The sequence below is a fragment of the Salvia miltiorrhiza genome, chromosome 8 (assembly GCF_028751815.1).
Source record: "Salvia miltiorrhiza cultivar Shanhuang (shh) chromosome 8, IMPLAD_Smil_shh, whole genome shotgun sequence".
NCBI classification, from domain to species: Eukaryota; Viridiplantae; Streptophyta; class Magnoliopsida; order Lamiales; family Lamiaceae; genus Salvia; species Salvia miltiorrhiza.
Window position 1 is genome coordinate 326,862 of NC_080394.1, and position 20,373 is coordinate 347,234.

A 20,373-nucleotide genomic window follows, 5' to 3' on the forward strand; every position below is an offset into this window, starting at 1 on the left:
AATGAAGTAATGATATAAACTCCACCATTTATTGAATGTGAATTTAAATATGTTACATCCAACAATGTGTCTCACGACTTTGGAGTTGATCTTCATCACTTTTGTTGAAAAACTCACAACAAAGAAATTAAACTCTTTGGAATTTCTAAACTACCTCTACATTTTAAGCAATTCATATATTGCTCCGATCCCATAAAATTGTCGTCGTCGTCTTCGTCTTCTTCTTTTTCAGGCTACAAGCAATTTTCCGGCATGATGACGCCGCCGGAACTTCCGGCGATGTTTTTGCAGAAGGATTGTGCTTTAGTTGATTTCAAATAAGTGAGTTTAATGTCATTTAATTTGATATTGCTGCATGGATTTGTATGGCTGCAGTCAAATGTCATGGCTACTTTTGTTGCAGATGTTCCTTGTATATTTTGGTATGTGATTTGGCTAATTTTTATTCCCGAACCCTGCCAAAATTAATAGAAATTAATTAATCTAAATATCAATTTAAATCGAGCATTTTTCAATAATGTACCCGCCACCATTTAATAAATTATAAAATTGATATTGTCTAAGAAAAAATTCATAAAATTGATATTTTCTTAATTTAAATAATTTTAAATGCTTATAACTTTCATCTAAAAAGAAGAAGAAGTAAAATAACACATTGAGAATTATAGTATTTACCTGGCTAGGACAACCTTCATTGTTGGGGCAGTAATTTTGGTCTATAATGATGGGATTCTCAACATTTTTCATAACTATATTTCGAAAATTAATATTTCTGACAAATCCCTTGCTGGGCCGGGCCCATGTTTTTATTCGAAGCCCATTATCGGAACCACTGAAAGCTGAATTTATTAATGTCACGTTTTCCACACCATCCTCTTCAAAAGCTCGGCCCAAACTCCCAATGCTGTCAACATGATAAATAAAATAAAGATTATAGTGTGCAAACGATATTAAAAAAATTAAATGAAAACATTTATTCAAACAAACAAGATTTTCCCAATGTCTTTTAAATATGACCTAATATCTAATTTTGAAGGGTAAATATTTTTAAAAAGGTTAAAACCCGTGTCATCTCCTAAGTGATACTCTCTCACGAGACGAAGAAAGTATGAATTATTATCGATTCTAGGTTTAAATAGAATGCGCAAGACCCAAAAATGAGAGTTTATAGGTTACCTGACACCGTGTCCGGGGCCACATTTAATCTTTTCCATCCACAGATTCCTAGTCCCGGGCCCGATGGATACACAGTCGTCGCCGGTTTTGATGAGGGCATTGGTGATAGTGACTCCCGTTGATGATTGTACATGAATCCCATCAGTGTTAGGGCTTAGATCCGGCGCTATGATCTTCACATTGCTCACTTTCACATTCTTGCAACTATTGATCACAATGTGCATTAATTGGCTATTAATCGAGGTTAACCCTTTAATCTCAGCGTTGTTAACCCAATTAAATGTGATTGACTGCAATTTTGAAACATAACTAGGGTTAGTCGACTGTCGTCTTAATTATTAATATTAATAATGAGAAAGGTTCAATAGAGAATGTTATATATAGAGAGAAATCAGAGAATGAATTTGATACTTCTAAATAAGTCAATAATTTTTTCGAATAAATCAAGGTTCTGCATGAAATGACATTTTCGTCTGGGTTCAAATCATGTTGGGGGTATGTTTTTTGATATATTAAATAGATAGGTCTGTTCATGAATTTATTGATTTATTCGTCATTCTACATTTTCTAAGTATAAAGCATTCTCTATATATAGAACCACGTCCTGTTGAAAAAAGACTGAAAAAGTACTTAGATTGACAGAGAAATTTTCTGTCACAGGGTAGATTATATATAATAAAATATGTGCTTAAGTTTAATAACAATAAGAGCAAGATGGGGTATGGTATGGTATGTCATCAATAAATGTTTTTGATGATCCCTAAATTTAAATTAGTTCACACACCCTCACCAAGAAAAATTCCAACTAACTAAAAAGAATTTCGTACTAACTCATAAATCCTTGAGTACATATGGTATTTAAGCACTACTTGTTTGTGATATAAATAACATTAATTAAAGAAAGATTGAAAATGATAGCAAGTGGTGGGAACTATGGCAGTGAGGTTAGCTCACTTACCGAATTCTTTAATTACTTCATTGTACTTGACTTATTTCAAAGTTGAAAGAAATCAATTCTTCATTATTTGACTTCCTACTACACAAATTAAATAAAAAAAATACCGTTTTTGGCAAATAATACGTAGATATATATAATAAAATACCATTGAAAAACACCATATATATACTAATAAATTTGATGTTTTTCACGTGGTACGCCGTATTTGATGTGAAATACGTAGATTTTTCGATGCTAGAATTTGAGGCTCTTGGAATTATTCAAAAATAGTTGAAACGACGTTATTTAAGTTTTCAACGAAAAGTGGCATTATTGAAAAATATTCAAAACATTGTGACAAAATTAATACGATGTTTTCAACAATAATGTCACTTTCAATTTTTGGCAAATTTATACGAAATATTACAATTTTTTTCAGCATTAAATTTCACGAGGATTGAATTTCAAAACATTAAAATGTCACGAGGATTGAATTTCAGCATTGAAGAATCCATTTGGCATGCCAAATATGATGTGAAAATTCACGTGGATTTTTCGGTGCTAGGATTAATTAGGGCTCTTGATGAACTCATTCAGAAAAAGTTGAAACATTATGTAACGATTTGCTATTTATTTATTTATCTTTAAAAAAAAGTGGCATTATTGAAAAGAAGTCAAACGTTGTGACAAAATACAATATTTGTCCAAAGTGTTCAGCAAAATAAATTCTTAAGTTGTAAAAATAAGCACCTCAAAAAAAAGTTCTATAACTCCAACTTCATATTTTTCTATAATCGTATATGCAACAATAATTTTATAAATATTATTTAATTATAATTTATTGTTTCTATCATATATTCTTTTAAATTCATCACTCTTCAGTTTTCTCTCTCTAACACAATTTTTTTTCTCTAATTTATAAGTTCAATTTATAAGCTCTTAATAATAAACTGCGTCTTATAAGCTGAGCCAAACACCTTCTAAAATGACACATTGATAGCAAAAAAAAAAACACACGCACACACATGCAAAATAGTTTGAATTGACAAATTTACCCTTGCTCCGGTGGGGCAACTCTTGCCGGAGGCCTTGCACGCCCATAATCCGGCGCCCTTCGCGTCGAGATTCCCCCCGACGACGGTGATCCAGTTCACCTGAATGAACAGAATCCAGTAGTCGGAATTTCCGAGTGCGCGGTAGTCAACCGGAGCTACAAGAGTTCCATCAATTTGAACTCTGATCTTGCTCTTGCACGGCCCCCTAAACTCCGCCGACCTCAATAGGTACCGCCCCCTCGGCACGTAAATCGTCGACGCCGTCGCGGCCGCGCACGCCGCCGCCCACGCCTTGAGGAACGGCGGCGTGGCGTCGGTGATCCCATCTGGCTTCGCGCCAAATCGGATCACGTTGAATGTGAGCGTGGCGCCTTGTGCATTGCCCAACCATGATGATAGAATGAAGTGAGAGAATAAAATGATTGAAATTAGGGAAATCATTTTGTAATTTTAAGGATATAATATTTGAATGTTTCTATTTTTTTGATGGAGGTTGAGACGGTTGGATGTGGTATTTATATGGGAATTTGATGATCTTTGCAACTGTCGCTTTGAGTTTTGATTAATTTCTTGAATAATAAATATTCGATGGTTGTACTTGTTTGTATATAAACGATCAAAATTATTTAATTTAGGGTAATTTATTTGGGAACGTCATGGCCTACTTAATTCAAAACTTGATCATGTATTCATGTTATGATATGTACGGCGCCATGTGATGATAAGTTATTGAGATGGAATTTTTGTTTTAGGAGTCATGTGAGGTAATATTTTTTTGGGAATGGATAATAGTCAACTTTATAAAGAATATAAGAAGTACTATATAAATATAAGTTTTTAATTTGAAGTTGATTTTAAAAGTGTAGACTTTGTTGTGACTTGCACATGGAGATATGCCCGAGTTTGTAGTTTGAATTGATCAACAAAATTATGATTTATTGATTGTTGAGTTTATTCTTTAGATAATTAATTGAGGGCAGCAAATACTTGAAAACATACGTATATGGTTGGAGTTGGGTCAATGGCTCAATTATAGGTAGAGTCAACAACATATATATTAAGTTTTAAATGATGTCAAATAATATGTAATTGGATTGAATCGAATTGAATATTTTGTATTTGAATTTTATTTATTTGTAATTAAATTATTTGAGTTCGAGCTTAATCTATCTAATATATTTGTTTTTATTCAATTTTAATCGGACTACAATCCACATCGAACTCTATTATAGTTAGGTCCGTCGATCCGTTCGAGTTCAATTATCTGAACCAAAAATTTCAATTAATTGAAATCGAATTGGGCCCAAATCCACTAACCGTTCTTAATACGTAATGGCCCAAATCCATTTTAAAAAAATCGCAAAAATTGCTACTTTGAGTATTCGAACAGGGTCTACAACAAGTACAAGACACTACTTATCAACTATACCAAAACTCTTTCTTATTTTTTTAATACAACATAATTTTATTTTAACTAAATAATAATAATAATAATAATAATAATAATAATAATAATAATAATAATAGTAATAATAATTATTATTATTATTAAAAAATATATTAAATTATAAATTAAATAAAAATCAGTTATTCAGTTAATCCGAACTGGTTATCAGATTAATTGATACCGAAATTTTTGAAAATTTAATAATCGATAATCGGAAAGATTATGAGGTAACTAAACCCAAATGATTTGGTTCGATCGTTGAGTTATCCATTACTCTATATTTATTTAGATAACTCTAATTGTAACTCAACTAATTCAACTTAATCATGCAAAGTAAACCATCAATGTGAAAAAGAACAAGTCTAAAAAATTGTTTGTACAAAATATAAATTAAATTATACCTCTTTGGATGCTTTTGAATTCACACGCATATAAAAAAGTTATTGTGCGTTGACCAATGATTAGTTCAACATTTAAAAATTCAGTTCATGTTATGAATTTTCTAAATAATAATAATAATAATAATAATAATAATAATAATAATAATAATAATAATAATAATAATTATAATAACAAGGCTAGGTACGTGAATGAATGCATGTACATAATTAGTAATGTGCTAATGAAGCCATGTGAAACGTGGCGCAATCCCGCAGGAGTATGTGGCGGGATAATAGCCGATTACTAATCATTAGTACTTTTTAAGGCAATCAAAGTCAAACGTACAACCATATGTACCGGCGGCGTGAAGGTTGTTATATGTGGTTTGAGCACTAATCCTATTTTATTTCTCCATGATAGTTTTCACGATGAAGCGCAGCTCAATTAATAATATATTTTACCTTTAATTAGTAGTAAGTTGAGAATTTGATTTATCAAGTATGTGACGTGAATAGCCGATGAAATCTAGTTCAAGTAGCAAGTTGAGACATCTAAAAACTTTCATTTGTGAAAGATTTTGAGTTCAATCTCATTTGCGTATGGTATAATTTTTCCACTTATGTGTGAGTAGTGATCCCGCCTGAATGCGATTATTTTTCAACCTTTATGTGATGTAGAGGGTGGTCCCGCTTAAGTGCAATTATTTTTTCCATCTTTATGCGGGTTAGGGAACCGCCTGCGTGCGAATAACTTTTTTAATTATATAATAGACACCTCTTGTAATTCTAAATAAAAGGTATGTGCGTGAGTACAGAGCGTGTGTGAGTTGTAACTCGATTAAAAATTGTGCACTAATGTGGTTCGTTAAAAAAAATAACTCAATTAATATTTTTTAATTTATTTAAATTAAAAAAAATATTTATTCACTTTTTCAATTTATCAAAAAATAAAATATTCTTTTAATTTCTTTTTATTTTTTTTAGATATCACCCCCTCATTTTTAGCTCCCTCCAAACTAATTTCTGTGTCAACCCCTAGCGATGCATCGTCGATAAAAGAAATTTAACAATGCATTCATTAATATAGAAGCCTGGGTAAATATATATTATTTGTAGTATTACATTATAATTTACCGAAAATATGGCCTTATTCATAAAAAAATGTTGATTCCTAGCTAGCAACTTGGGTTAACAACACCAGCCTTAATTACTTGTGCATTTTGACAGCGTGAGGTTGCAGGGGTCGTCACTTTCTTCATCTTGTCTGCATAAACCAGATTTATATTCTGCAATGTGATTTTTTCACATGGATTTGTCAAACTGCAATCCAATATTAGAGCTTCTACGGTGCTTGATGTTCCCGTTATGTTGTTGAATTTCACATCGCTGATTTTCACCCCTGAGCTCTGCAAAAAAAAAAATACACCGATACACGATTGTCAGACGATGTTGGATGTCTACGCCATTTCAGTTAGTCATGACAGTATTAATTTGCCACTTTCGCTAGTCACAATAGCATTAATTCGTCGAAAATTGACAACTGTGTGAAAAAACAGAACAATCAAAAATTTGTGTATTTTGAGGCACAAATTTTAAATTGTGTGCAAATATCGGCGGTAGCTACTGCGGCCCATGCTTCTTCAGGCGGAACTCCAGGTTGAGAGTTACTCGGAATGCTGCCAAGATATTAAGTAGTATATTTGGTTAGAACCCATCACCTATTCACCGTGGGCAAGCATAATGTACCCACCACTGCTGTGACAATTTTAATTTGAAAAGAGAATTAACATATCTTACTCTAATTAAAATTGCCACATTAGTGATAAACACGTTATGCTTATTTACGGTGGGTAGGTGATCGTTTCTATATCTTTGGTTTCGATTCAGGAGTATAATAAGTCAATTTGTACTCTTTTGAATCCAACACTTGCTTTAATCTCATTTTGAATATATAAAATATATTTACTATGAATTCATTAGAAAACATTATGAATATCCTGAGAAAAAAAAAATTAAAATAGTTTTCTCGCCACCTATATACTGTGATTCAAACTTGGGATCAAAAATTTATTTAGCAAAATCATGAATCCGCTATAAACCTTCACAATCTAAAAGCTTAAAATGATTCTTTTTTTTATTTAATATATACCTAATTCATTTATCACAAAAACTCATGTGAAACCGGTTTCACAATGACACCACTACTTCAACATATATACATGACACCATTTTAAAGTGTCATTCGAAAAATCGATTTCACCGTGAAACCGGTTTCACGGGAAACCACCTCTTCATTTAAACCACTCTATACTATATTACTCTGCCGATTGCTAACCCTAATAACGTACGACGTTACGTGTGATATCTCCAATAATCCAAATATTTTTCAAGAATGAAAAACGAGATTAAAAAAATCAAGAATGTACCGCTTTCGAGCAATTCCGCGCAGGGCAATATTCTTGATCGATGATAATAGGATTTGCAACATTTTGCATCCTCAAATTCTCGAATTTAATATCCTTAACGTAGGCATCGCTAGGTTTTGCCCATGATTTAATCCGAACACCGTTGTCTGTGTCTGTAAAGACAGAATTGTTTACTACAATATGTTCAACTCCAGCTTCTTTTGGTGTTCCACCAATACTTCCAATGCTGTAATAATTTTCCAAATTAAAAGATCAAAAATAGAGGAAACTAAATTAAAAGAAGTATATCATAATAAGAAGAAATGGCATCAACTGATTCTAGCTCTAGCTAGTAGTATGATCTTTCCCAATCCTTTAATTAATTTGTAAATTTGACACGATTTTTAGAAATATTGCAATAGTAATACCACTTTTTAACTCTTTTTTCAATTAATTACAACATTAATTCCCTACCCTATTCCTTTTCAAGTAAAAAATTAATTAATTAAAAAAATTATAGAGGCTATAATTTAATTGCAGGAAAAAAAACAATCATGTGAAAATTATAAATTTTAAATATTGTGCTATTTGCGCGGGATTAAAATAATTTACTATCAATGATGGATCGATGTTTAATCTTTTAGTACAAACATACCTAATGCCATGGCCCGGGCCATAGGCGACATTGTCCACCCACATGTTGGTGGAGCCCGGGCCGATGGATATGCAGTCGTCTCCGGTGCCGATAGTGCTGTGGAGGACTCTAACTAGGTCGGAATTGCCAATGTGGATGCCGTCGGTGTTAGGGCTATCGCCGGGAGCGGTTAATGTCAAATTTTGCATGGTGACATTGTTGCACCCATTGAGATGAAGGTGGACTCCTTCGCTATTGAACGATTTCAAGCCGCTAACGAGGACATGTTTACAACTTTGGAGAGCGATTGACTGCAATCATAATATATATAATTTCAAGAATGTGTGAAATTTTATATATAATTACTTTGAAAATAGTGTGTTTTTATGGATTAATTTAATATACTAGTGCCTACATTTCTGGATCCATTTCTAAATTTATTTGTTAATAATATTCATCATAAATTTATTATTAATTAAAATTTGAAGATATATTGCAAAATATATATAATCTAATTGTGGAATAATAAACCCTAACAGTTAATTCTTGACTTGAAAGTTAAAATTATAATGCTATAGAATAATTATATACCTTGATTGGACTACTTATCAGCAGTAATTAACAATTAGTAAAAATTAAAATAATTATTAAACACAAGAAATGAAAATGGAAGGAAAAAAAATACAAATTGACAATATGTTTTTTTTCGAGAATTCACATAATTCTAATTAATTTATTTCAAGAGGCCATATATATTTTCTATGAAAAGGGCAAAAATTTATATACATTTCACAAAAATTTGCATTAATTGAAGAGTTTAGAAAAGTATAAATTAATGTCTGAGGCCAAATAAATATTTCAGGTTTGAGTCCACTATCACATAATCTTTTAAAATATTTATTTCTTCTAAAAAAAAGTGAATTAATGAATCTTCTATATACGGTGTGAAATGTCGAACTTACCCTTGCTCCATAGGGACAATCCTTTTTGCTCCTTTTACATGACCAATAACTTGACCCCTTAGCATCAATAGTGCCACCAATAATTGATAACCTACTCACAAAATAGAATCCTATCCAAACTTGATGATCGCTTAAAGATTCATAACTAGGAGCTACAATATTTCCCAATATTTGGAGGCGCATTTCCTTCTTGCATGTTCCGTTGAACGATACCGAATTCGACATGAACGTTCCCGAGGGCACGAGCACCGTTGAATCCTCGTTTGAGCTGCAGGCGGCCGCCCACGCCTTCATGAAGGCCGGTGACGAGTCCGTCTTGCCATTGGCCTTCGCCCCGAAATCAACAACGTTGTATGATTTAGCAATGCATGTATGCAATAATGTTGCAATCAATACAATAAAAAATGGCTTAGTGAATGTTGCTAACTTAGGCATGATTAGGGTTTTGAAGGAGTGAGAAAAATATTAATTTGAGTTTGGTGCATAAAACAGGGCGATGCTGCTGAATTTATATGGTTAGGGTATGTTGAGAATTCACTATATCTATTATATTGTATACTCAATCTTAATATTACTTTTCAAATCTTGTTTACTCATCTTAATATTATTTTTCAAATTGGATTTGAAATCCAGCATGTGTGAAAATAGAAAGTTAATTGTATATTACAAGTGATATATACTCATTAAATTTCATCCTAATAATAAGGTTCATAGAAATTTATACAATGATAAGAAAATTAATAAGCGATCTTCCTAAGATGTACATATTTAATTTTTTACAACGAATTAATATTAGAGTCAATCAAATAGTTAAATAAGGGGCATGTTTGTAAACGAGTTTAAAAAACATTAGTACATTTTATAGAAACTACCCCATATATATGGGACATCGAAAAAATGAAAACAAGCCTATATATAAGCTAATATCTTGTTCGATTCAAAACACAAAAACTTTTAAATATAAGCATATATAGATATAATTGATTGTCAAGTAAGATTTGGTTAGTTAATTTAATTATTGTGGTAATTAAAACTAATTTACTACTGTACAAATTGGATCGAGATATAAACATTGTTTAGTTGCCGGTAAATTAAATTTGACATGTTCATCTTTTTAATTCCTGTTTGCATTTTGTCTATATGGAAAACAATATTTAAAGGTTATATAGTTTATTTTAAAATTCACAAATATCAAACGATAATGCAATTTCAACACGATTTATTTCCCCCCATAAAGTCGCAATACAAATCCTCTATCCAGTGTCCGACCGGTTCGCAAAATTAAGTTCATTATTCTAATAATATTTATTACAAAGATAAAATTGTTGTAATATAATCAAATCTAATTAACATTTATTACCAAAAGTCAATGCTTTAAAATTGACTGCTTAAAAAATTATTGTAATATAATAATACTAATAGTATATGCCCCAATTGGATATAATCAATTTTCTTTAACAAATGAAAACTTAAACTAATCCTCTCAAAAAAAACTTAAACTAAAACACAAGATATTAGTATAAAACTAAAAAAAGAAAAAAGAAATAAAAAGACACAGAACATGAGTTGGCTACATTTCAGAAGACAAGATGGACTACGATACAATATCCTTTGGCAAAACATCCTTCATCAATTTAAGAAGAAAATCATCTTTAGTTTGTCCTTGCATATGATCAACGAGCATGGAAAGAGTAGAAGCATCTGCCGAGAGTCCCTTTTCGCGCATTTCCTCCAAGTATGGTATTGCCTTGCTAAGCTCTTTCTTCTTTAGGAAACTTCGCGTCATGATGTTGTATGTCATGTCGTCAGCTGCACAACCACGACTCTGCATCTCTGTAAGCAAACATTTTGCCTCCTCCGTAGAACCTTCATGACAAAGTGCACCGATGATCATATTGTATATTCGAGCATTAGGTTGAACACCTCTAGAAGGAAGTCGGTTGAAAAGATCTCTGGCAACATCAAGTTTCCCATTTTTGCATAACCCATTAATGACAGCCCCATACGTGACTCTATCAGGATTAACTCCTTTCCCTTCAATTATGTGCAGAAAAGAAAGAGCTTCATCAGTCTCCCCATTCTTGCACAACCCATCCAACAATGTATTATAAGTATACATGTTGGGACATACTCGTCGAGCTCCCATATCCTTGAAAAGTTTCCAGCCCTCGGAAAATCTACGCTTACTAAACAATCCATTAATCATGGTATTATAAGTACATGTATTATACTCCAAACCTTTCAAAGGAACTTTGAGAAAAAGAAGCCAAGCTTCGTCTATTCTCCCCTTTTTGCAATATCCATTTAATAAGCAGTTGTAGCTAACAATATCAGGCTTAAGTCCCTTGTCAACCATGGAATCAAGTACTTGTCGTGCTTTGTCAATTTCCCCTCTCAAACAATACCCATCAATCAGCGTATTATAAGTGACAACATTAGGGCATACGTTACGTTGCTTCATAATTTCCAACAAATCCTCAGCCTCTTTCATCTTTCTCTCCTTGCAGTATGCATCAATCAATATACTAAAAGTTACGACATTGAGAGAAATATTAGAATTGGACATATCATTCACCAAAACCTTAACTTCCTCCAGTCTCCCTAGGTCGCACAACCCCTGAATCATCGAGTTATACGTGACAACATTGGGTGATATACCCTTTTCGATCATCCTGGATAGGAGCTGGAAAGCATCATCCACCATTCCAGATTTGCGTAGCCCGTCGAGTAATGCATTATAAGCCTTGACATTAGGTCTCAACCTACTTCTTTCTAATCTACGAACTAAATCTCTCGCTGGAAGGACATTTCCGGATTTACAAAGCCCGTCTACCATCGCCAAAATCATAACATCATTAGGCTCACATATTCTGAAACGCAAAATCTTATTGAACAATTTTCCAGCCTCGACCACCCTATGATCTAAAAACAGCCCTTTAATCAGAGTGTTGAATGTCGTGACATTTGGTTCGTAGCCTCTCTTGAAAAACATACCCATTATAGCAAAGCCAGATTTTATATCTTTCAAGAGACAACAACAGTTCACAGCAATAGTCATTGTGTAAACATTAACAGGGACACCCATCCTAAGCATTTCATCGAACACATCAAGGGCAAAAGAGTACTGCTCAATCTTTACACTAATACTCATAAGTTTATTATACGCGAGAACAGGAGCCTCCAGCTGCATACACTTCATTTTTTGAAACAATTCAATAGCATCATTTAATTCTTTAACACAGCTGAAATCGATTCTGGGCCGCGTAGGTTGAGAAGCCATGGAAGAGAAGAGAGAGAATGTAGGAGAGAGAATACCCGATTTATGCGACCATCGATTGAGAAATCCACTTCCATGAATGAGATCGATTGCAGAAACAGCAGTTCTTCTCCTCATCATCGTTAATCGGTGAGTTTGAATCTTTTCTTCTCTCCTTTGGTTAGGAGTTGTGATTGAATCTGAAAAAAGGGATGAAATTGCAATTTTGGATTTTGGATTTAGGCGACTTTTTCTATTAGGGAGAGAGATCTTTCGTAGGCTCAGAATTTTGGGCTTGAATAATAATGATTGGGCTCAAATTATTTGGGCTACCAGAAAATAGAAAAAAGAATATTTTTGTTGGATTATAATCTTATGCTTTTAACTAAAATAGTAAACATACTAAACCATTTCTTACATGCTTTCAAATGTAGTGCATCTGTAATTATTTTAATTTCTTTGTTTTAATTTTATAAAAATGTAGTATTTAATTTTGGTGTTATGGCAAAAAGAAAAATACACGAACTTTGAAAAAAGTTGTAATTTTCACTTGAACTTTCAATTAAATAAAAAAAAATACATGAATTTGTATTTTTGTTGCAATTTTCACTTGAGTTTCATTTTCGGCGAAATTAGAGTTTAGTTGATAGTCGAAATTAGATCAAATATATTAAGTTTTGCTTTTTAAGACATTTGAGCTTATAAAAATACTCATAGTCACATCAGAAGTTAGACCAAAGGTGAACTTTCTATTTCCAACTAAGCTCTAATTTAGGCGAAAGTCAAACTCATGTGAAAATTATAACAGAAATACAAATTCATGTATTTTTGGCTTATTTGAAAGTTCATGTAAAAAAAATACAACTTTTTTCAAAGTTCGTGTATTTTTTTGGCCATAACCCCTTTCACTTTATAAGAAAGTAGCAACTTAGGGTGAGTTTACTTTGATGGATAAATTTATCATGAAAAAATGAGAGATAGTAAAAATTTATGCTTTTAAATGCCTCATTTCTTTTTCTACAATTTATAGAAAAGAGAAGTTGACCATTTTCTCTTCCTTATTTTCACTTCAATGAGTGATAATATTATGTGTTAATATATATTAGTAGCCTAAAATATAAAAACAATTTTCAAAAAAGCCACAACTATAAAACTATAGTATCAGTTGCGTGGTCGGATACATAAATCTTTACCTTTTAAAAAAAAATTATTTCTTGAAGCATATTTTTTGAGTACGTAAAACTATTGAAACATATTTCCCATGAGACGAAAATGAATAAAATTCTATTATTATCAAAACTACAATTACAAGTAACTAAATTATGATCCTTCCTTGCAATCTGGAATTACAACACCATCCCTAATTACTCGTGCATTTTGACACCTTGAAGTTGCAAGCTGCTTCTTCCTCATTTGATCCATATAACTTAGATTTATATTCTGCAATTTGATCTCTTCACATGGCTTCGTCAAGCTGCAGATCAACGCCAACGCTTCTTGGCTCCGCGACGTGCCCCCGATGTTGTTGAAAACAACATCGCTCACTTTCACGCCGGAGTTCTAAAAAAAAAAAAAAAAAAAAAAAAAAAAAAAAAAAAAAAAACCTCAACAATGATCATTTATGTCAAGAATGTTATATTCTTGAGATATATGAAATAGTTAAGATTAATTGAAATCACGAATTTATACCCCTTTTGGACAATTCTTCTCCGGGCAATACTCTTGATCGATGATTATAGGGTTTGCAACATCTTCCATTACCAAATTTTCGAAGACAATATCTCTAGCGTAGGCGTTGCTCGGTTTAGCCCATGTTTTAATCCGAACGCCGTTGTCCGTGTTTGTAAATTTAGAATTGTTAACGACGATGTGTTCGACTCCGTCTTCGTTTGGATTGCCTCCCATGCTTCCAATGCTGTAATGATTTTCACAGAGATAATATTAGGTCATTATAAGGGATGTTTGTATATAAATGTACCAACTTTTCCCATGTATGATGAAATCGAATTTGACATGTCTTATTTGGCATAACTTTGCCCTAACTTGATATATCCTATGATTTCTAACCTAAATCCCATGTTTTATTTAGTCCAATGAAGTTCAAGTAGCCATGCTAGCTTTCTGGAAAGTTAAACTTCGTGTACAAAACCAAACTAATCTTAAATATGTATAATCTTAATTAGTCTAAAAAATGTGCAATGTTACATTTTTATCTCTATCATTTATATAGTACGTACCTTATGCCGTGACCGGGGCCACACACGATGTTCTCCATCGACATATTCCTCGAGCCGGGGCCGATGGAGATACAATCATCGCCGGTGTGGATGACACTATTGATGACCCTAACAACATTCGAATTCCCGATGTGGATTCCGTCGGTGTTAGGGCTATCGCCCGGAGCGACAATTGTTAGATTTTGCATTGTGATATTATTGCATCCGTTAATAAAAACGTGCACTGCGTGGCTGTTGCGCGATTTCAAACCACTAATTATCACGTCATTGCAACTTTGGAACGAGAACGACTGCATATCACACAAAAAAAAAATACAAGAAATATATTAGTAACATTGATAATAATATTTAAACATTGAAATAATCGATTTAATGGTAAAAATCACATAATATAAATAATTTATGCTTTTCGAAAATTATCGAATGGATGCTGATGTGTAGTATATTTTTCAAAAATTCATAACAAATAATTATATAAAAATTAATTCGGTACTTAAAATGAAAATTAAATACAATTATTCATTGAAGCCCCGATAGAAAGTTAAAAACACAGCGTCTCAAAAAAAAGAAGAAGTTAAAAACAGATATTTCGAAATATTGTTTTTTAAACGAAAAATACAGATCTGGCATGAATCATATGCAGCCATTTTCATGAATAACAATACATAAATAATTAAAAATAATACATATATAGTCCATATATGTGAAATTTATCTTTAACCTAAGAAATTGCTATATTCAAGTCTTATGTTATTATTCTCCGAAAAATATGGCTAGATTACTAATACAGAGTATATCTTACAAGTCAAGTCATTAATCCAAATCCGTAAAATCCCCAAATAATAGCAATTAAACAACCACCAATTAGAACATCATAGCTAACTCCAATTAATTGCCTCACGTATTTTCTAATTTTTTTTTTAAATACTATTCTCTTGTCACAAATTGTCAAAGGTCATTGCAGGTTCGAGTTCACCGTCACATGATATTTAAAATTATTTGTTCAACTAGCTAGGCAAAGGAAAAATTAATTAATAAATAGTATCTAAAAAGGAGTAAAATGTCGAATTTACCCTTGCTCCAAAGGGGCAATTCGCTTGATCTCGACCTCTTTTACATGCCCAATAACTTGACCCTCTAGCATCAATAACGCCACCACCAATCGATAAACCACTCACATATTTGAATTCTATCCAAGCTTGATTAGAGAGAAAAGATTTGTAATCATTTGGAGCTACAATGACTCCAGATATTTTGAGCTGCATTCTCATCTTGCATGATCCGTCAAACGATATCGAGTTCACCAAGAACGTCCCCGGCGGAACGTACACGGTCGGCTCCTCGTTCGAGCCGCACGCGGCCGCCCAAGCCCCGAGGAAGGCCGATGACGAATCCGTCTTGCCATCGGCCTTCGCACCGAAATCGACTACGTTATATAGTGCCGCATTGCACGTCTGCAATGTCGCGATCAGCGCTAGGAAAAATGTAGGAAATTTGGGCATGATTTAGGGTTTTGAGAGGTGGGGAAAAATCTGATTAGGGTTCTGATATTTTACAAAATGGAGTGCTGTTGCTGAATTTATAGAGCATGGGGTGTTTTTGAGCTAGCGTTTGAATTTATTAATGTGAATATTTTGTGTGTAACGAGAATTTGGGCTAGTTTATTATTGAAAGAATCTTAATCTGAAATAAAGTAGGGTAAATTAAGAAAGTTTGGATATATATGTTAGTAGACATTCAAATTATAATTATTGGATATGATCAGTTATATAAAAATCTTTGGATCATATCATACAATGATACAAACCTAGAGTTTATAACGTATATACTTAAATTGTAACTCCCTCAATTTGAAGACCTAGTTCTTGTGTTAATTAAATTACATTTAATTATAGAATTGTGTATATATATCAGTACTACTATTATAAGCAACTAAATAAACATGTACTAATAATCTGTCAAAAATTGGACCGGAACCCCAACAACACTATATATATTTAATTACCTATTATTTATGTGTGAAGATTTTGTTGATTTCCTTGTCTCAAAACAAGCAGCTGGAGGGCTCGACGACGCCGGCCACGGTGCCGGCGGCGTTGGAGCAGATTGCTTGTGCTGGTTGATGTTTGTAACTGAGATTAACGTTTTCCAATTTGATGGCATGGCATGGACTGGTCTCACTGCAGTCGAATTTCACGGCCACTTTTGTTGCCGATGTGCCTTGAACGTCTCGATAAGACACATTAGAGATTTTAACCCCAGATACCTGTAAATAATATTTAGTTTTATTTAAAAAACAAGATCGAAAATACTTAACTCTTTGTAGCAATATTATTCCATAATGAGACTATTGGTAATGGTAAGTTTGTTAATAATAATAATAATAATAATATATGTTTTTTATTTAGTAAATTATAGATCGAATAATATATGTTATGAAAGAAATTAGCCCTATTTCAACTGTACATCATACTAAATAATAATCTAATTAACATCTTTCTAAATAATTCTGGTGAAAAGAAATATGACACTTGAAATAGAATGAAGAGAGTAATATATATTTAGCAAAATCTAGAATTTGAAAAGCTATATATATATAACCTTTTTGTTCCTAAAGCTAAGATGACATATGTATATATTCCTAAAATAAGATTATATATATAGTTTATAAATACATGACACACACACCTAGAGAGAGAGAGAGTACCTGGCCAGGACAATTTTTGTTACTTGGACAATAATTTTGATCAATGACTATAGGGTTTTGGACATTAGACATAATGGCATGTTGGAACAAAACATCCTTTGCAAACCCTTTGCTTGGTCTCCCCCATGCCTTTATCCTCACTCCATTTTGTGTGTTTGTGAATGTTACCCTTTTCACTGTCACATTTTCCACCCCTTCCTCTTCAAAATCCTTACCTAAGCTCCCAATGCTACATTTCATAATTAATATCCACAAATTAATCAATAGGAAATTAATTTTGGAACATAGATTAATTTTGTAAATTGAATTAAGAATTTGTTACCTAATGCCGTGGCCGGGGCCACAACCGACGCCCTCGATCCACAAGCCGGTGGCGCCCGGCCCTATCGAGATGCAGTCGTCGCCGGTGCCGATTTTGGAGTTCAAAATCGTGACTCCCGTCGACAATTGGACATGAATTCCATCTGTGTTGGGGCTATTTTCAGAGGCCAAAATGGTCACTCCTTGTAACATTACATTTTTGCAACCATTGATCACAATGTGAAACATTTGGCTATTTAGAGACGTCAATCCAGAGATTGTCACATTTTTCGAATTCGAAATTCCCAATGTCTGCATCCCAAACTAATTCGTAAATGAAAAAAACAATAATATAAAAATATGCATGGTATATCAAGTATAGATTTGCTACTTTTTTATGTTATAAACGTACACACATTAAAACGTAAGTAAACCATGAGTTTCCAATTTCACAAAAAAGAAAAAAGAAAAAGAAAACAACTATGATTTTCAAATAATTAAGAAAAGCTAATAATTAATTCATAATATATCGGAACTAACTGCCGCTCTCCACTTTCTCACTAATTAGCCTAAATTAACTCAATACGTACGAGGCAGTTAATTCTCACATAAAAATATGCTATTTTTTTAAAAAAATTATGAATAACAAAATTAAGCTACAAAATTTAAAACTTATAAGATCCCACTATTACAAATTGGCATATTTCTACAAATTCTAATAAACAACTTATAAGATCTTGAGACACGTACCGTGGTGCCATCGGGACATTTTTCGCCGTTCATTTTGCAAGCCCACAAGGCCGAGCCCCGACCGTCGAGGACGCCGCCGCGTATGGAGACGCCGTGGGCCCCTTCGAAGAGGAGCCAATAGGCAGCGCCGCCAGTGGCGGCGTAGTCGGGCGGGGCCACTAGGGTGCCGTCGATGCGGAGCGTGACGGCGGTGTTGTTGCACGGGCCCTTGAAGTGAAGGCTCTTGAGGAGGAATCTGCCACGTGGCACGTAAATAGTGGGTGGAGTTGTGGAGGCACAAGCTAAGGACCATGCTCTCAACATGGAATTTGTGGATTCGATTTCACCGTTGGGATTCGCTCCTAATTCCACGACGTCGTACGTGGTCGAATTGGTTGGAATGGATTGTGATGATTGGTGGAGAGATGCGAGGAAAAGTGATGTGAAAAGAATGGTTGTAGGGTTTGCCATGTGAGTTGTAGTGATTCTTGGTGATTTAGTGTGTGTTGTGTGTGGAATTCTTTTTTAAAAGAACATGATGAGATGGGGAAGTGTTGGGTCGTGCGGAGTTGTGGAAGTTTGAGATGAAGATGGTATTTATAGTTTGCAATTTGAATGCAAAAAGGTGGGGTGGGGTGGGGTGGGGTGGGGGTGGGGGTGGGGGTGGAGTTGTAGGAATGTGTAGACCGGAGAAGCTTTTTAGCCACTAAGTTAATTTGTGCCACAAATTTCAATTTCATCTATTTTTTTTCCTTTTTATTTTTCTTTTAATATCGTGAAAATCTACCGTCAATATTTTTGGTGAATTTTGGATGAGTTTCTGTTCATGTTCAATAGCTTGCAGAAGAAATAGACACGAAATTATAAAACATTAGTGGGATTTGAATTTAAAAATTTAACCTACAAAATACTCACTTCATCATTAGGTCGTTCTACAAAGGACAGTTTGAACTTTTCTTTTTATATATATATATATATTCTTATGTATGAAATAAAATAAAATAAAATAAAATAAGCGCGGAGCGTACATCATAAAGTGCACACACATATTGGATGAATTTTACTTTAGCTTAGAATTTGACAATTTGGTAGAAGTAAGTTAGGAGGAATATTGGTGGCAGATTTAGTGTTGAATTTATTTTTTTGAGAACCAATATAGTGTTGAATTTTAGGGTGTGAATGATTGGCAGGTTCGTGCAATGTCGGACTATATCAATTAAATTCATGCTTTAATTTATTAATATTATTGTTATTTTCTTTGCGGAAAATAGAAACGCCTAAATTTGTTGGCATAAAATATGGCATGTTTCTTGAATGATGACGTGAACCCACATCCCCACAAAATTTTGAACCGTATTTATTTTGCTCCAAATAAAAAATTTGTGTTATTATTTTAATGTATAAATGTTTGCTTATCCAATTTAATTAGTGGGCCCATTAGAAATTTGGCCGAACTACATGTTATATTGACCAGCCGTCAAAATGCATGTTAAAGCACGTTTATAATTGACTAATTATATTATTTTATTATTATATAATTAAGTAGTACTTAATTTCTTGCAGGAATACGGAATTTGCATGTGAGTCCCACTACTTTAAAATCAAATTCTACCTGAATTTTCAGGGGAAAATGGCTGAAAAAGAATATGAGGAATAGTCAAAGCTCTAATTATAATAATTTGATCGTCGTGACATTCCATGCACATAATTAATGACGAACGTGTTTAGTTATACATATCATATAAAATAAATTCTGTAATATATTTGAAATCATTAGAGAATGTTGATTAATAATTAACGCAATCCGCTTACCAATGATATGAAAATAATATAAATAAACAAATAAATAATTTTTACATGATTAAGAATTATGAATTGCACATGGGACTCTCAATGACGATTGATTAAGCATAAAAAATATATCTATATCAAATTTTTTTTGAAGCAATATCTGTATCAGTTTTTTAACTTAGCATAGAACATTGTTACAAATTTATAATAATACATCCCACTTATGAGATGATATCAAAATAAAATAAAAATAAAGAAAGAATTTTGAATATGATTAACAATTATTAGCACATGGTGGAGGATTGACTAAGCATAATTTATATATAGAAAATTATATTTTTCTTATTTTTCGATGCA

At 32.9% G+C, this 20,373-nt stretch overlaps 5 protein-coding genes across 8 annotated transcripts; all 5 read right to left on the bottom strand.

Annotated features, from left to right (window-relative positions):
- Nucleotides 1-162: 162 nt before the first annotated feature.
- Nucleotides 163-3,638, bottom strand: LOC130999679 (polygalacturonase). Its single transcript, XM_057925286.1, has 4 exons — nt 3,169-3,638; nt 1,177-1,466; nt 676-904; nt 163-455 (listed from the first exon to the last, which is right to left on the bottom strand). Exons 1-4 carry the CDS (start codon nt 3,607-3,609, stop codon nt 234-236), a joined length of 1,182 nt encoding a protein of 393 aa, XP_057781269.1. The 5' UTR covers nt 3,610-3,638; the 3' UTR covers nt 163-233.
- A 2,532-nt stretch (nt 3,639-6,170) lies between these two features.
- LOC130996987 (polygalacturonase-like) lies at nt 6,171-9,431 on the bottom strand. The gene is made up of 4 exons (XM_057922267.1): nt 8,997-9,431; nt 8,056-8,345; nt 7,422-7,647; nt 6,171-6,401 (listed from the first exon to the last, which is right to left on the bottom strand). Exons 1-4 carry the CDS (start codon nt 9,429-9,431, stop codon nt 6,171-6,173), a joined length of 1,182 nt encoding a protein of 393 aa, XP_057778250.1.
- A 999-nt stretch (nt 9,432-10,430) lies between these two features.
- LOC130999680 (pentatricopeptide repeat-containing protein At1g12300, mitochondrial-like) lies at nt 10,431-12,470 on the bottom strand. Its single transcript, XM_057925287.1, has one exon. The coding sequence runs from the start codon at nt 12,391-12,393 to the stop codon at nt 10,591-10,593; it is 1,803 nt and encodes a 600-aa protein (XP_057781270.1). The 5' UTR covers nt 12,394-12,470; the 3' UTR covers nt 10,431-10,590.
- Nucleotides 12,471-13,572: 1,102 nt separating this feature from the next.
- Nucleotides 13,573-15,991, bottom strand: LOC130996988 (polygalacturonase-like). The gene is made up of 4 exons (XM_057922268.1): nt 15,563-15,991; nt 14,490-14,779; nt 13,942-14,167; nt 13,573-13,812 (listed from the first exon to the last, which is right to left on the bottom strand). Exons 1-4 carry the CDS (start codon nt 15,989-15,991, stop codon nt 13,573-13,575), a joined length of 1,185 nt encoding a protein of 394 aa, XP_057778251.1.
- On the bottom strand, nt 14,642-18,782 carry LOC130999682 (polygalacturonase-like). 4 transcript variants are annotated; one of them, XM_057925292.1, is made up of 5 exons: nt 18,247-18,782; nt 17,519-17,808; nt 17,197-17,425; nt 16,495-16,755; nt 14,642-14,779 (listed from the first exon to the last, which is right to left on the bottom strand). In XM_057925292.1, the coding sequence occupies exons 1-4, from the start codon at nt 18,694-18,696 to the stop codon at nt 16,534-16,536; spliced, it is 1,191 nt and encodes a 396-aa protein (XP_057781275.1). In that variant the 5' UTR covers nt 18,697-18,782; the 3' UTR covers nt 14,642-14,779; nt 16,495-16,533. The 4 variants fall into 4 exon arrangements, with proteins under 4 accessions (XP_057781275.1, XP_057781277.1, XP_057781276.1 ...); XM_057925294.1 differs by lacking the exon at nt 14,642-14,779 and adding an exon at nt 15,784-15,898; XM_057925293.1 differs by lacking the exon at nt 14,642-14,779 and adding an exon at nt 15,806-15,943.
- Nucleotides 18,783-20,373: the final 1,591 nt, after the last annotated feature.

Excerpts from the sequence above, each read along its gene's own strand:
- LOC130996988 (XM_057922268.1), bottom strand. The coding sequence starts at position 15,991 with ATGCCCAAATTTCCTACATTTTTCCTAGCGCTGATCGCGACATTGCAG. Across the intron at positions 14,780-15,562 it reads ATTGCCCCTTTGGAGCAAGG|TCGTTCTCGTTCCAAAGTTG; the intron begins GTAAATTCGACA and ends TGTGATATGCAG. Across the intron at positions 14,168-14,489 it reads GGCCCCGGTCACGGCATAAG|CATTGGAAGCATGGGAGGCA; the intron begins GTACGTACTATA and ends AAATCATTACAG.
- LOC130999679 (XM_057925286.1), bottom strand. The coding sequence starts at position 3,609 with ATGATTTCCCTAATTTCAATCATTTTATTCTCTCACTTCATTCTATCA. Across the intron at positions 1,467-3,168 it reads GTTGCCCCACCGGAGCAAGG|TCAATCACATTTAATTGGGT; the intron begins GTAAATTTGTCA and ends TCAAAATTGCAG. Across the intron at positions 905-1,176 it reads GGCCCCGGACACGGTGTCAG|CATTGGGAGTTTGGGCCGAG; the intron begins GTAACCTATAAA and ends TCATGTTGACAG.
- LOC130996987 (XM_057922267.1), bottom strand. The coding sequence starts at position 9,431 with ATGCCTAAGTTAGCAACATTCACTAAGCCATTTTTTATTGTATTGATT. Across the intron at positions 7,648-8,055 it reads GGCCCGGGCCATGGCATTAG|CATTGGAAGTATTGGTGGAA; the intron begins GTATGTTTGTAC and ends AAATTATTACAG. Across the intron at positions 6,402-7,421 it reads CGCGGAATTGCTCGAAAGCG|AGCTCAGGGGTGAAAATCAG; the intron begins GTACATTCTTGA and ends TTTTTTTTGCAG.
- LOC130999680 (XM_057925287.1), bottom strand. The coding sequence starts at position 12,393 with ATGATGAGGAGAAGAACTGCTGTTTCTGCAATCGATCTCATTCATGGA.
- LOC130999682 (XM_057925292.1), bottom strand. The coding sequence starts at position 18,696 with ATGGCAAACCCTACAACCATTCTTTTCACATCACTTTTCCTCGCATCT. Across the intron at positions 17,809-18,246 it reads AATGTCCCGATGGCACCACG|ACATTGGGAATTTCGAATTC; the intron begins GTACGTGTCTCA and ends TTTGGGATGCAG. Across the intron at positions 17,426-17,518 it reads GGCCCCGGCCACGGCATTAG|CATTGGGAGCTTAGGTAAGG; the intron begins GTAACAAATTCT and ends TATGAAATGTAG.